Source organism: Diabrotica undecimpunctata, chromosome 10 (genome assembly GCF_040954645.1).
Source record: "Diabrotica undecimpunctata isolate CICGRU chromosome 10, icDiaUnde3, whole genome shotgun sequence".
Lineage (NCBI taxonomy): Eukaryota > Metazoa > Arthropoda > Insecta > Coleoptera > Chrysomelidae > Diabrotica > Diabrotica undecimpunctata.
This window is the reverse complement of record NC_092812.1, coordinates 11,914,952-11,930,766: the sequence shown is the minus strand read 5'-3', so window position 1 is coordinate 11,930,766 and position 15,815 is coordinate 11,914,952. Positions and strand designations below refer to the sequence as shown.

At 31.5% G+C, this 15,815-nt stretch overlaps 1 protein-coding gene across 2 annotated transcripts in view; it reads left to right on the top strand.

Moving 5' to 3' along the window:
• Vdup1 (arrestin family protein Vdup1) overlaps window positions 1-15,815 on the top strand; it is an 89,188-nt gene that overhangs the window by 70,126 nt on the left and 3,247 nt on the right. For both annotated transcript variants that reach the window (XM_072546124.1, XM_072546123.1), the window contains exon 5: window positions 4,481-4,734. In XM_072546124.1, the coding sequence (XP_072402225.1) occupies window positions 4,481-4,734 (254 nt within the window). The remainder of the gene's footprint in view (window positions 1-4,480; window positions 4,735-15,815) is intronic.

The window sequence follows — 15,815 nt, the reverse complement described above, 5'->3', positions numbered from 1 at the left end:
ACGTTTCAAAGTATGTTCTTCAAAAACATGAGGTGATGTATTTTGCAGCCGTAGAGAAATATGTGCATCTTAATCTTATGCGATAAACCCGGTTTTCAAATGTTTTGGGAAGTTTTTACTGGATCTTTTATGACCTTTAAATACTATAAAATATATTTTCCATGACTCTGTCTGTTTTTCAATGTGCCTCCAGTAAGTTGTCATTCCATCGTTTTCGTTGCCTTCCTACTGATCGTCTTCCTATTGGGGAACCGTCTCTTGCCGTCTTTACTCCTCTATTTGTTGTCATTCGGCTTATATGATCGTTCCATTCTACTTCTTCTATTTCTTACCCAGTTTTCGATGTTCTCCATCTTGCATCTACGTCGTATATCTATATTTCTAGCTCTATCAAGGCCGCGGTCTGACTGACGCCCCCGCTTTTATTTTAACCTCCCTCTACCACATCTACAAAATTACAAATTTCCGTCCGCTGCAGCGATGCTTCTTTTATTCCATTCAGTTTAAGCTTAGTGTCAAGCCAGAGAGCACCTATTTTTCGTGCAATTACGTTGAATTGGACGATGGATAAATTTGTTATAAAACAAAGTACAAGACTTGCACAAACAGACCGTCGAGTGATCTGCAACCGGGTACAAGTTCTAAGAGTGACAATAATAATAGACAGTCGATTAATGTCCATCCAGAGGCAGGCACGAGTGGTAATTACAAACGGCCACTCGATGCGTAGTCTACAACTGTCACAAAAAAGAAGAAGGAGTCCTATACCCGACAATATTCTGAAGATTACTTACAGTTCGGTTTTATAAAGGGTACTGATGACAAACCATTATGTGTTATTCGTTATGCTGCACTTTCAAATGAGTCCATGAAACCTTCAAAATTGAAGCGGCACTTGGAATTGAAGCATCAGGAATACAGTGGTAAGCCAATAGATTTTTTCTAAATAAAAAGAGAGAATTAATAGCTATCAAAAAGACTGTCTTTGAATTTTTCTCACAATTACCGAGAAATTAATAGTTCCAGCAATGAAAATAGTAGTATCTCGGATATGTGATAAAAAGCAGGAAAAGCAAGTTAATTCGCTAGCTCTATCAAATAGCACAATGAAGCGTAGGATTGTGGAGATGGCAGATAATATTGAAGAAACTGTAGGTCACTTAGAGTGTAACTATTTTTCCTTGCAATTTGATGAAAGTACAAACATACCAGATAATTGTAATCTAATGTGTTTTGTAAAATACGATTTTGAACTGTAAAATACGATGGGACTAAGTAGCGATGGAGCACGGACTTTATCCAAGGACCAAAACCGTAGCACCAGAATGTGTTTGGGTGCAATGTAGCATCCACAGAGAGGCATTAGCTGTCAAAAAAATGCCACTGAGTTTAACTGAATCTATGCAAGATTATGTAAAATTTATAAACTTCATAAAATCTCGCCCACTGAACTCAAGAGTATTCTCTGTTTTGTGCAAAGAAATTGGGAGAAAAATTGCAATATTTTTAGAACAAACTCCACCAACGGCTAGGGATGCAACATTTCAATTTAAAGACAGTTTTCATGATGTCAATTGAATCAAGGTAACCTATCTTTGTGATATTTTTGACTTCTTGAATAATTTAAATATGCCATTACAAGGTAGCAATGTAACTGTATTTAAAGTACAAGAGAAGATGGAAGCTGCAACAAAAAAACTTAATTTGTGGACACGTCGCGCGGAAACAGGAAATTACAAAGCTAACAGAACTACAAAAAGACTATAACGTGAATTCATTGCTGGAACTTTCAAGGAACACCTGCTAGGACTGGAAGCAAATCTGAAGAAATATTTTCCCCCCATCCACAACAAAAAAGCATGGATAAGGAATCTATTTACAATGGACGTAGAATCCGAGACAGGACTTCTGGATTTAGATATTGAGTCAGTAATAGAACTATCGTGTGATAGGGTACTCAAAAACATATTTGACAAAATACCACAATAGATTTTTAGATGTCTTGCTGCTAGGAGTAACCAGTTATAGCAGAAAAAGCGATAAGTGTATAATTCCTTTTATTACGACCTATAAGTGTGAGGTAGGGTTTTAAACATTGGTTTTCTCCAAAAATAAATATAGGAAACGTTTGAAACTCAAACCAGGCCTGAGGATAAAATTAACATATTTTCCTTCAAACGTAAAGTTCTTAGTTAACCAGAAACAACTGCATACTTCTCATTAATAAAGGATTTGATTTTTATTTTGTCTCATTACATTTTTGTTTGAGCTAATGATTCTTTATTAAAATATAAAAATATTCAAATATGTTTTCTTGCACTCACACACACACCAAGGTATGCAAAATAAATGAGTGGGTCACGAAGGATAAACACAAAAATAACCGGGCCACGGAAAAATAAGTTTGGGAAACGCTGCTCTATCCTATAGTGTCTTACCATCAATGTTTTCATCTCTGCTGTTTATAACATCCTTTTTGTCCTCTCTGTGTCAGGTTGTGTTTCTGCCGCATATGTCATTATTGGTCTGATAACTGTTTTGTAAATTCTGCTTTTCATTTCTTTCCCGATATTTTTATTTCTCCATATTGTTTCATTTAGGCAGCCTGCGGCTCTGTTTGCTTTATTCACTTGATCTTTCACTTCAGTTTCGAGCTTTTCGTATCTAGATAATGTTATACCTAGATATTTAAACTCCATTACTTGTTCTATTATCTGACCTTCTAGCTCCAATCTACATCTTAGTAAATTTGCTGTTGTAACCATGCATTTTGTCTTTTTTGGGGAAATTACCATGTTAAATTTTCTGGAGGTTATATTAAATTGGTGCAGCATACGTTGTAAATCATCTTCACTTTGGGAGAGTAATATTGCGTCGTCTGCATAGCAGATTACTTTAAGTTGTTTTTCTCCCATTTGGTATCCTTTTTTAGTTCTTACTTTTTTTATTATTTCATCCATAATCAGGTTGAACAATAGAGGACTCAGGAAATCTTCCTGTTCCTATATCATTTCCAGCTTCAATAGGGTCAGTTAGTTCTTCCCCTACTTTTACTTTTATTGTGTTGTTTTGGTAGATATTTTCGATCGTTTTGATTATTCCTAGAGGTATTATATCTCTCTTGCTTACAATAAGTGCATAACGTCCTTTAATTTGACCCGGTCAAATGCCTTCTTAAGGTCCACGAAACAGAGATATGACGGTTTGTTGTATTCTAATGATTTCTCTTGCACTTGCCTCATTATAAATATAGCGTCGGTGCATGATCTTCCCGACCTAAAACTTTGTTGTTCTTCTGCTAGTGTTATAATTTCATTCAGTTTATCTGTTATCATTATCACTTTGGTTGGTAATTTTAGTGTTGTGTTTAATAAATTAATTCCTCTGTAATTTTTCGGATCCGATTTGTCTCTCTTTGTAAAGAGAGGTATTAGGTTGCTTGATCTCCATTCTTGAGGAATTATGTTTTGTTCTATAATTTTTTAGATTAGTTTTAATAGTTGTGCGAATATAATATTAATCAGGGCTGGGATAGACATATAAATACGAAATGCGAATGAAATAATAAGTATTAAGATATTGAATATTTAAATCAAACGAAAATAATTTATAAATATACTACAAACTCTGCTAAAACAAAATTTACAATTGTCATATCACGATCATCGTTCTATGGCTGTCTTTGTTCAATGCATGGTGTTGTGTATATACAGGCGGTTTAATTTATTCGTTTTAGTTTCTGTGAGTAGGAAAGAGACGTAATATAAAAAATTATTCGTGAATAATGTCATACTTGTGCAAAGATCCGGCGGATCGACTTTAAATACCTTACCAAACAACCTGAGAACGCTTAATTTCCAACAATCCTATACTAGCTTAATATAAACACACCAAAATAATACTACCAAACATACTACATAAATTATAAGTAAATAAACCAAAACACATAAACATAACTAATAAATACATGAAAAGTGAGCACTCTCGTACATTCCTACAGCGGACAGCGGGAGATTGGTTTTCTGTGGTTTCCCAATCTCATTGCAAAATAATACCTCCTCCTAGGTGATAATCTACCCACAACTAACCTTCAGAAGAACAGAAGAAGAAGTTGAGCTAGGGCTAAGAAGGCGGCGAGATCAAAAACTGAGGTCACCTCCACCCAATAAATCCCATCCTTGAAGAGACATAGGGCCTAAAACGAAGTTCATAATATTAAGATCCAACTCGACACTAGAAAAGGCATAAAGACGTTGAAAATGAGTAATTTTTATGTCATTTTAATAATAGCATATTAACGCGTTCATTAAGAAATTTAATATCTTGGGAAGTACGATATCTCCGATTTGAGATCTGAAGATACTTTATATTTAAAACCTATATACTAAGTATATAAAATATATTCATTATAGAAGTTATAAAACTTATATAGTAAAGCTATCTCTTCTAAAATTGGGTTGGTATTTTTTTCTTATTTTAGGAATAACCGCAAGTGTTTATAATAGAAGTAGAATAACTATCAAAAGTACGAGGGCGTGTCTTACAGAAACTATAACATACATGGGAAGAGGGAAAGTAGTCCAGTCGGAAAAGAGGGAATTAGCTTCATTGTCAAGGGGCAAAATACGCCCTGCAGAAAAAGATGAGTGGATAAATGAACACTTGTATATTCCACCATTACCCCCAACTAATCTTCGAGGGTGCCATTTGATCAAAATCAACTACGATGTTTACGTAAGTATTTTTTCTTATTTATTCTTAACACGTTAACAGCCAAATACGGTAGTATAAATTCTTCTCCTAGGTCCAATTTCTGTTTTTATTTTAATTAGTCGTAGATATCATAATAACCTTGTGTAAAATATTGTTCGATATCCTAAAAACATCAGGACTGGATGGTAATCGGTATAAGTAGTGAGTAGTACGATAGTGGCTATAAGACTAATCTCAAACTTGTATCACCAACAAAAAGCAACAGAGCCATCCGAAAATAAATTTTCCGAAATCTTCACGGTCAGTGAGGAGGAGTTTAACAGTGTTGCATACTGTCACGAACACTTTTTAACATATAATCTGAAGACATATATAGAGAATCCTTGGACGAATCAGAAGATAGTATTACAGTAAATGACTAACTCATAAACAATATTAGATATGCAGATGATACCATATTGCTGACAGATGTGCGCGTGGCTTCAAGGAATGATCAATATTATTGTAGAAACATTTTACAAATACGGCCTAAAACTAAATTGTATTAAGACAAAAATAATGATCATTAGTAAGAACACCAAAATAAATGCCCAAATTACAATAAACGATACACGTTTAGAAAAGGTAGAGAAAATATGCTACCAGGGCTTCAATATTTCAATATTAAGAATAACTGGGATCATAACTACGAAATAAAAACTCGTATTGAAAAGGCCAGAAGCTTTTTTAAAGGCCTTAAGAAGATTACCTGCAACTTATCTTTAAGTATTATTATACACATAAGAATTCTTGGATGTTAGGTACGTCTTTAGTGTCCTCCTCTGTGGAGTGCAAAGCTGGAGTCTCACAAAAGATGCCATAAAACGGTTAGAGGCATCAATCAGTAGTATCAAAAGCAAATCTTCCTGTAGTACCTTAGACCATTGGCAATATGGCAAGAACTCTAAAGTTAGATTTTTGGAAAAGCCCTAATAAAATTACCTAATTTTAGATGAATTTTAATAAAACTGCAATATTTTGTAAAATATATGGAAGATAAATCATTTAGCAAAGGAATTAATGAATATTTTTTAATTAAAGTAATTTTGTAAAAATAAATGTTTAAAATAAGTGTACCTACCTCTTCTTGTTTGATAATGAAAAATAAATTTAAAGGATAGAAATTTTACTTGTGGATGGAAGTTTCATTTTAGGGGAAAAAAATTATGTATATAAATCTATTTATTGACTATAAAATAAAATAGATTTGTTATCTTAATCTCACATTAATTGCAATAATGAAAATAAATTATCTTTATTAGGTTTTTATATTATTTCTTTAAGATGTTCTAGTAAAGATTTTAAGGTATTAACTTTTTTAACAAGCCTTCTATTTTGTTGTTGCAACATTTTGATTTGTTTTTCTTTTGAAATAATTTGTTTACTACCCTTTATATTCCTGATCTCTGTTAGACGATTCTTGTTCAACAAAGTCACCGAGATAATGACTTCGTTTTTTCAATGAAGGTTTTTCCTAACGTAGTTTCCTCTAAAATTTCTACTGGAGTCTATACTCCACTTTTAGAGCCTGTTGTTATGTCTGAGACAGTTTCTTTTTTTACTAAAAATTTACTAGTTTTAACTTGCTTAATTAAACGGTTTGGAAAATCGAAAATGCTGGGTATAGCATCTTTTTTGAGTTTTTTTTTTTAACTCCATCCGCTAGTAATAAACGAATCCGCCGTGAAATGCTTGGAGCAAATTTTAGAACTATTTAATGGTTTAAAATTTTCACGGTGCATCGCTATAATTCATTTTTTTGCAATGATGAATCTTTATATAGGAAAGCTAAAACAATTTATTTACTTTATCCTTCAGTTTTCAACGTAATTATAAAATAAAAATTATATAAGACTCTCATATATGTATCTATTTTAAACACTTTGGATGCTAAATTTTACCCATTAAATAATATATCTGTCCCTTTTTGTGTCGCTGCATACAATTAAATGCACTGAAAGATAATATGATAATTTAAAAAAATAATGTATTGAAAAAGTTTTAAATTGGAACTTAACACTTATAAAAAGTCTGCAAATACCTATAAGCACTTTTTGTTTGCTTCACTCTTCGAAACGGGGGGTATAGCATACGGCGTGTCTATAAGCTTTAATGGTCTAAGTGTAGTACTGATGGACTATCCATAAAAATTTTCTTAAATCTCCAAAAAAATGTGTTGGAAGTACTAGTACTGGTATCACTAATTAACGATTCCTTTGAAAAAGATATATTTCCAGAGTGCTTAAAGACAGCCATTATTATTCCTCTTTATAAGGGTGGTGAAAAATATAATATCTGCAACTATAGACATATTGCCTTACTACCGGCCCTATCCAAAATGATTGAGAGACTTATAAAAGCCCGACTTATGTCCTTTCTCGTTGAAAACAACATTTTATCACGAAGCCAGTTAATATTTCAGCCGAAGTCAGTTCGGCTTCTGATCTAATAAATGTACCAGCGATGCTATGTTTTTTGTGACTATCCCACAGTTTTTGATTGTGTAAATCACGACATTTTGATAAAAAACTAAATTTTAACGGAATTCAAAGTATTTCTTTGAATTGGTTTCAATATTAGACTAGGCGGGATCTGTAGAAATTCAGACCATAATGGACATTTTCCATAGGAAGCTATTTTTTTGCTGGAATCCCTTTAGGATGTGCCCAATATCGATAATCTCGATATGCGCCAGTCGCAAACTCTGTGCTAAGTTTTTTATTTAACAAAATCTGAAAACAATTGAAAATTTCTCATTTTTTTGCTCTTATTTTCGTTTATAATTCGTAAAATATTGATCCTAGAGAAAAAATTATACGAAGATAAAAGTTTCGTTATTCAATTTTACACAATATTTCGTTAGCTAGAAATTGAAACTTTAATGTTTATTGTTGAAAAAATAGCAATAATTGGAAAAAAAAAGTACAAAAAATGAAGTTAACCCTTTAAATGTTTTCGACTTTCTAAACTTGACTTAAAAGCTCCATATTCTGCCTAGAAAAACTTTTTAATATGTTTAAAACGTGTGCTAAATTTTGTGAAGATCGGTCAGATAGGTTTTGTATAATAATTTTGCAATCCAGCCTACTGGAAAAAAATCGCAAATTTTCAAATTTATAGTAGGCCCAATAAGGCCCTCAGATAGTTGCAAATTTTTTACATATAAAAGAAGGCTCAAGCTTTGAAACGCTTTTTGTAAAATTCAAATCGGTTCAGTAGGAGAGCCTAGAAAATATTTAAAGTTTTAAACATTTTTTTAGGCTTATAAACAAATTGAATAACTTTACGAGCTTTAAACATATCAATTTCAAAATTTATACACTTAAAGAACATTAAAAGACGCTTCTTTAAAAAAAACGATACATTCGGCTTACTGGTTGCGGAGATATTGAAGGTCAAGGTCAGACCTGAAGATTCTTGTCCTTCCAAAAAAAGAAAAAGACTTTAAAAAAAATATATTGAAGATTGAGTCAAAATAAAGTTTATTTACGAAAAAAAAAATTTTTTTTCGTTCGTCTTTGTTTTAACAAATTAAATTATTTATTAACAATTTATAAATACATATTTGTTTACTAAAAGTAACAATTTACTTCAATATATAATGTTATGTTGTATTATTTGTGAATGATGATAATTGTTATGATGTATTGTTTGTGAATGATGAGCAATGAGTATTTTTTAATAATATAGGGTTTTTATCGCGGTTCTCAAAGAATTAGTTTGTAAGTACTTTTTTAAATTATCTTTATTATATCTACTATGAAACACACATATATATCTAACCTAGCCAATGTAAATTTAAAATAAACTATCTTTAAATTGAAATTCCTATGAAACTAATTAAATTCTATAGACAATGTAAAATTTAAACAAACTATCTTCAAAATTGAAATTGTTATGACACTAACTAAATTATATTAACAAAATTTTGTACCTTTCTTTCACTGAATGCCTAAATGAACTGTTTTCCACTATATAGATTCTAATCACCACTGAATGTCTTCGTACTTCGGTTATCCTTGTTTTTGTGAGATTACTTTTTCCAATTATCAGCTTCTACCAATTTAAGATATATTTTTCTTCACCAGCATTTATAAACCACCAAAACAGCATTTATATTTATTCTTCTTTTCAATATACCAATATCCAATTATTATAAGTTGATTTATACTAATCTCCAATCATAATATAATTTTAATTTCTTCCAATATCCATCCAATATTCTTCTAATATACTTTTTTAATCTTCAATAATTATTTGTGTATAATTATAAATGTGCATTAAAATATATGCATAATTTTTAATCTACATTTAACTCACTATATCACAATTGGACTATTTGTAACTGATTGACTAACTGAATGGTCTGGACCTACTTTCTTACTAAACTGCCTGACTGACTTACTAAAACTAAAAACTGTCATTGAATCCAAATCACGGGTATTTATATCTTTTTGGATGTTCCAGAATCATCTGGTAAGAGATCATGTTCGATTTGTTCTATTTCTTCTATATGGATGTTCTCGAAAAAAGTATATGTTCGATCCACAGACATAACAATTATTCCAGAATGTTCCAAAGGTCAAATTCTGCATTCTGGAGACTTCTTTAATTTTCTATTGATAATTTTGTTGACATTTAGGCTTTTCAGATCAGAATAAACACTTAAATCAGTAAATATATATAAATTAAACATTTTAAACTAACATTATTATTATAACCCCACTTTATATTCCTAATTATTTAAAATGTCACTTGGAGAGTAAGTATATCTGTCTGTCACTCACATATGAGCCGTTGAAAGCCAGAGTGGTACAAGTCACTCTAAGCATATTGTGAGATACAAAGCCTTAAAGTTTAGATGCTACTGAAAAATCCTGAGACGTGTTATTATAATTTTTTTATTCAATATAGTTTACAAACATGTTAACTTAGATTTTGGTGTAAAATTAGCATGATAATATTAATTTTACTTTTGGTTTTTTAATAATTTGTGATAGACCCCTTTGCTTCACAACACTAATAAAAGTAATAAAAATAATTACAGCTTAAACTAATATTCTATTAGCAAAAAATCATAAAATCATGTAAGTTTTTCCTCTCCCAAGGGTCCAATATCTTCAATGGACGGGTCTTCCAAAATATCCGTAAAATATTCCTGTTGATAGGGTGGTATGAACTGGAGTAGATCCACCATATCCTTTTTTTTTATTGGCGCCAATTCTAATTGGAGCGGAGTACAGTGGTGTAAGTTTCATATTTTTCATTAGTTTAGGGGCACCTTTTTTGTTGTTTTGTGGAAAAATGTTAATTGTTTCAAAACTGAAGTCTTCATTCAAAGTGGTCTTATAAAATATTTTGTACCGTTGATCTTTCTCAAAATGCAAGCACTGGGTGTTCAACCAAGATACTGTACAATCATTTTCATTTTTCTTGCGGCGAGTTACGGAGTTTTCCACTGCTGGTATGGAGAGAATGTCTTCCTTTTTCATTTCGTACACCGAAAAAGGATTTTTTGTCCTACATTTTCTTATTGTTTTATACCAGTGTTCAGGCGTATATTTTAAACGATTTTTGGCATACTGTTCAATTTGACCGAAATCTCGATCATTTGGTAAAAATGAATGGCCCGATACCATAAACTTATGATCTATTGCAGTTGCGGTTTTGACCGCCGCAAGCAATAATATGCTTTGCTGCATTTGCATTTGTCATAATATGCTTTCGTATGCATGATCCGATTTCTTGTGATCCCCTGGAAGCAGTGAATTCATCCCAAACATAAATAAAAGACTTTTCTTTTTCGGCCGACTTGTGTATCCCTAAATTGTATACGTACATGTTTCTTTTATAATACGCAATGGAACAGGTTAATGTCGGAAAAGGCAAAGCTTTTTCTAGGTCGAACGTAAAACAGTACATTTTTCCTGTATTTACAATAGACAATTCCTTGTCATTAGCTTGACTTGTTCTTGCTTTTTCAGCCTTCAACAAATGCAACGCATGCTGTGTTTTTAGATCAGTATTTTCCTGCTCATTGGTGATACACGCTAGTTTTGCCTTAAATGTATCACACTTCACACATGTGTCTTTAGATGGACTATGAAAGTATAGATTAAAATCACAATGGAATACATTTCGATACATTGCCTCCGATACTGGACTTATATTCTCTGTTGAGCATTTTTCTTTATAAAGATTGTACATAATTCTTATGTTCAGACTGGTATCGAGGTATTTTCTATTCGGATTATATGACTTCGGGTGTAATGGGACTGGTACATGGGGAAACTGCCAATGTGTTCACGTACATATTCTACACGTTCTTCAGGAGTTTTATTTGTTGGTTTATGCCTACCTCGCAAATCTTCTCCAGGCGATGAAACACGTGAACTTTGAACTGCTCCTTCAAGTCGGCCATTCGAAATTTGAAACGTTTGCAAAAAGTACTGTTTACAAACATTTTGTGAAATATTTAAAGTATTAACAAAATACATATTTGTGTTACTTCTAGTATTAGTTCTACTTTGATCACGAGGACGTCGACGCTTAATGGCATTTCGTTTAACTAAACCAGAAAGAAATGCATTTTGTGCAGAAAAATCGCCCATTTTCCAAAAGTTTTCAAATACTGTTTTTCTCTCTTGCTCATCAATTCGGTTAAAACATTTTTTTCTACAATTACAATTAGTATTAGAAAATGCTTTTTGTGGTACCTTTTTGCCAGATGTACTGTAATATTCATGTCCTGTATTCCTATTTCTCTTACGTATTACCTTGATATGTTCTTCGGGTTCTCTAAAGCGTTTTTTTCCAAGTCGTTTCCTTTGATTGCCACTTTCATGCTTACTTTGAGAACCATTAGATAAAACATTTTCATTCTCATCTAAAATAATTTAGAGGTTATTTATTTTGTTAAATGTAAACAATAACTATTTGTACTTGAAGATAATGATGATTTCGAATTATCCAATCTGTCCGGTTCATATTCACTGTCACTACCAGGAAAAGGTTCTATTTCAGATTCACTAGAACTCATGTTTCATATCTCAAAATAAACTAATTTAAAACGTGCTACTAAAATCTGTTAAATGCCACAGTGGTATAAGTCACGCGTCTACGGACATGTACCACTCTGCCTTTCAATGCTATTAGCATTTCGTTAACTAGGTAAACTAGTTGTGCCATCTCTGGGTGCATTGGCAAACATAATTATTTCATATTTTGTGTGAATATAGATTTCTGTAAAATGAATCTTTTGCCGATATTTGGGCAAATATGGAATTTTGTGACTTGTACCACTCTGGCTTTCACTGGCTCATATGTATAGTTGGTTGCCTAGTCACATGGCTCACTTAAATATATCTACCACATTATAATTACTAAAATACAACTTTTTACAATTATTATATGCTAATTTCTTAAAAATGCCCTCACATAAATAATTTTTATTAAATTCTCTAGTATATAACTTCTTAAAATAACCAAATACTTTTTTATATCTAATATTATCTAGTATATAATTTATAAATTATTTTCTTTAAACACCAATCATCACAATAAATTGCAAGCTCAAAAAAATGCATGAAGAAAAAATGCAATTACTTGTTTAACATACAATTGTTTATTGCAAATTTCCCAATTTTGCAATTAAAAATGGTATTTGAAAATATGATATTTGAAATCCTTGTCGTCCGAGACATCGACTCAAAAAAAAGAGCAAAATTGGTTAACAAGAAGCCGAGGTAATGCAATTTTTAGCTCGCGCTATGATTTTGAACTCGCCGATTCACATTTCGAGTAAATGTCCCCCACCACCACCTCTCATGCATTCCGACCGACATTTTACGCGAAAACGGTTTTTTTATTTGTCTTTTTTATGGTTGTTGCCATAAAGCGCATTACGTAAAACTTTTCATATAAAAAGTACTTGACAAGACGAAAGTATTTATTTAAAAACGAGCCCTCTATCACTTATGGTTACACGGCAAATGTATACCAACTTTGACCTTTAATATCTCGGCAACCAGTAAGCCGAATGAATCTTTTTTTTTTTAAGAAGCGTCTTTTAATGTTCTTTAAGTGTATAAATTTTGAAATTAATATGATTAAAGCTCGTAAAGTTATTCAATTTGTTTATAAGCCTAAAAAATGCTTAAAACTTTAAAAAAATTTCTAGGCTCTCTTAGTGAACCGATTTAAATTTTACAAAAAGCGTTTGAAAGTTTAAGCCTTCTTTTATGTGTAAAAAAATTTGCAACTATCTGAGGGCCTTATTTAGGGCCTACTATAAATTTGAAAATTTGCGATTTTTTTTTCAGTAGGCTGGGTTGCAAAATTATTATGCAAAACCTATACGACCGATCTTAACAAAATTTAGCACACGTTCTAAACATATTAAAAGGTTTTTCTAGGCGCAATATGGAGCTTGTATGTTAAGTTTAGAAAGTCGAAAACATTTAAAGGATTAACTTCATTTTTTTGTACTTTTTTTTCCAATTATTGCTATTTTTTCAACAATAAACATTAAATTTTCAATTTATAGCTAACGAAATATTGTGTAAAATTTAATAACGAAACTTTTAACTTGTTATAATTTTTTCTCTAGGATCAATATTTTCCGAATTATAAACGAAAATAGGAGCAAAAAAATGAGAAATTTTCAATTTTTTTCAGATTTTGTTAAATAAAAAATTTAGCACAGGGTTTGCGACTGGCGCATATCATGATTATCGATATTGGGCACATCCTGAAGTGATTCCAGCAAAAAAATAGCTTCCTATGGAAAATGTCCAATCCAAAACAGATCCCGCCTAGACTATATTACTTGAGGAATAGGAAACGACTAGTTAGAGCAAATGATACTGACTCTGGCACACAAAAGCATTGTATGTAGAGTACCACAAGGTTCAGTACTTAAAATAAAAACCTAGTCCGACGTGAAAGTGGATAAGACAGTTGCATTATCCTATAAAGGAGCTCTTCAACCCTTGCTTCTTAATAACTGCCAGATCAATATCGTTGATTCTGTAAAATTTCTTGGTATTTTTATAGACAGCAACCTTAAATAGTCCCTTCATATCGATTTGTTAAGTATGAAACTAGCCTTAGCCTGCTATGCAATAAGATCTATTTCGAAGGAAACCAATTTAGTATCTTCCAAAATAACATATTTGTCTTTATTCGAGTCTCATCTTCAATATGGCCTTCCTTTTTGGGTTTCTAGTCCAGCTGCCCAATCTGATGTTATTTAAATTACAAAAAAGAGCAATACGATATCTTTTTGGCCTCAGTAGAATAACACATTGCAGAAGCTACTTCAAAAATCACGGGATTTTAACTCTTTCCTCTTTATATATTATAGAACATGTTTGCTTAATTCGTAAACACCTACATGTTTTTCCAGCAAGACCTAATCATGACTACTCCACCAGAAATTCAACCTTTGATGTGTATTTACCGATCCCGTCCACTGAGAAATCTATATTATATTCAGCAAAAAAATTAAACAACCATCTCCCTTTGCAACTTAAATCTACAACTTCTTTCCTTAAGTTCCGTAAATTGACAAAAGCCTATCTATATGAAAGACCATATTATTCAGTGGAAGAGTTTCTTAACGAATAACTAAGAAATTACAGTACGTTTATGTACAAGCAACTAAAGTATTTTTATATATACATATTGTATTTGGGTATCACATGCAGCAACTGAAACTTATTCGTAAACTAGTTCGTAAGGTTTTATTATGCAATTTGCATTTTAGTAAAATTTTGCAATGGATTCTATATTTTATTATCTTTTATTTTGTGATATTGACGATTTATGTAATTTTAGTAAATTTTAATTGTTATTTTTTTGACTTTTTGTAAGCTTTGTCCATAAAATTGTACAATTTTCAGTGACAATAAAGCATATTTCTATTCTATTCTATACAATTACTTGACAAGCAAGATATTAAATATCTTCAACAAATTAATTATTCATTAAATAATAATTGTTACGAACATGCATTCAGCGTGGCCCGTATACACGGTTGCATCTCGAAGAAAGCGACTAGAAGTTTCCGGTGATATCGAGTGCGAGAGAGAACAACGCGTGACGTAGGCGAATTAGAGGTGGGACTACTTTAGATGATTCTAGAATAATACTTTTGGTATATATATGTAACGATGTTATGAGTTAGGGAGTTGTTAAGATACTATCGAACTGTAAACTTATAAATAAACATATTTATATAAATTCGAACCGCTCATTTCATTTAAAAACCTTACATAATTTTCTGGATAGCTTTTGATTTTTCAAATCCTAAAAGAGATTCATAGGATAGGACAGCACTCGTCCCCATAAAGTGCAAACCAAAAGTGACCATAATTGACACTATAGTCTGTCCCTCCTTGACTTTACAGTACACAAACATACGGCAATGCAATCCTTATGGGAGATTTTAGCGAGCGATGCCGATTTTCTTCAAAAGAATTTTCAATCGAACATTACCAGAGTCCTAAAAATGTAAAGTAAAGTTTTTTTTGGTACAGAATGTTAGAATATCCAACATTAAAAGTGGATGTTGTTCTATGGTTGTTAATTTATGTATTGACAGTATAGACAGTTCTGAAGTAATGTCAAGAAAAATATAAAATTGACTTCCAGTCAAGTTAAGTAAAGTTTTATATTGTCGTAGAGTTGAGAATAAATAAATTATAATTGTTGGTGGTCAGTTCACCTAAATTAAATTATCACAAAGAATAAATAAGCTTATAATTATTACTGATAACATTGTATTGAGTAACTGATTGCTTATTTGGAAAATTTAGATCCTAATTGCAGTTTTTTGTTATTCTTAACGACTGATTTAAAACCTGAATATAATGTCATTTTAATATGTTAACACCCTCATTAAAATTTAGTATAAATTCTAAACTTGAAATTTATTTTAGTTAGTTCATTTTTTAGTTAGTTTATTTGATTCGTTGAAGTTCATATCGACTATAGTTATTATTGTGGTTTTTTGTGTTGTAACGATTGAATTTATTAATGGAGAACAGTACTCTGATCGCATC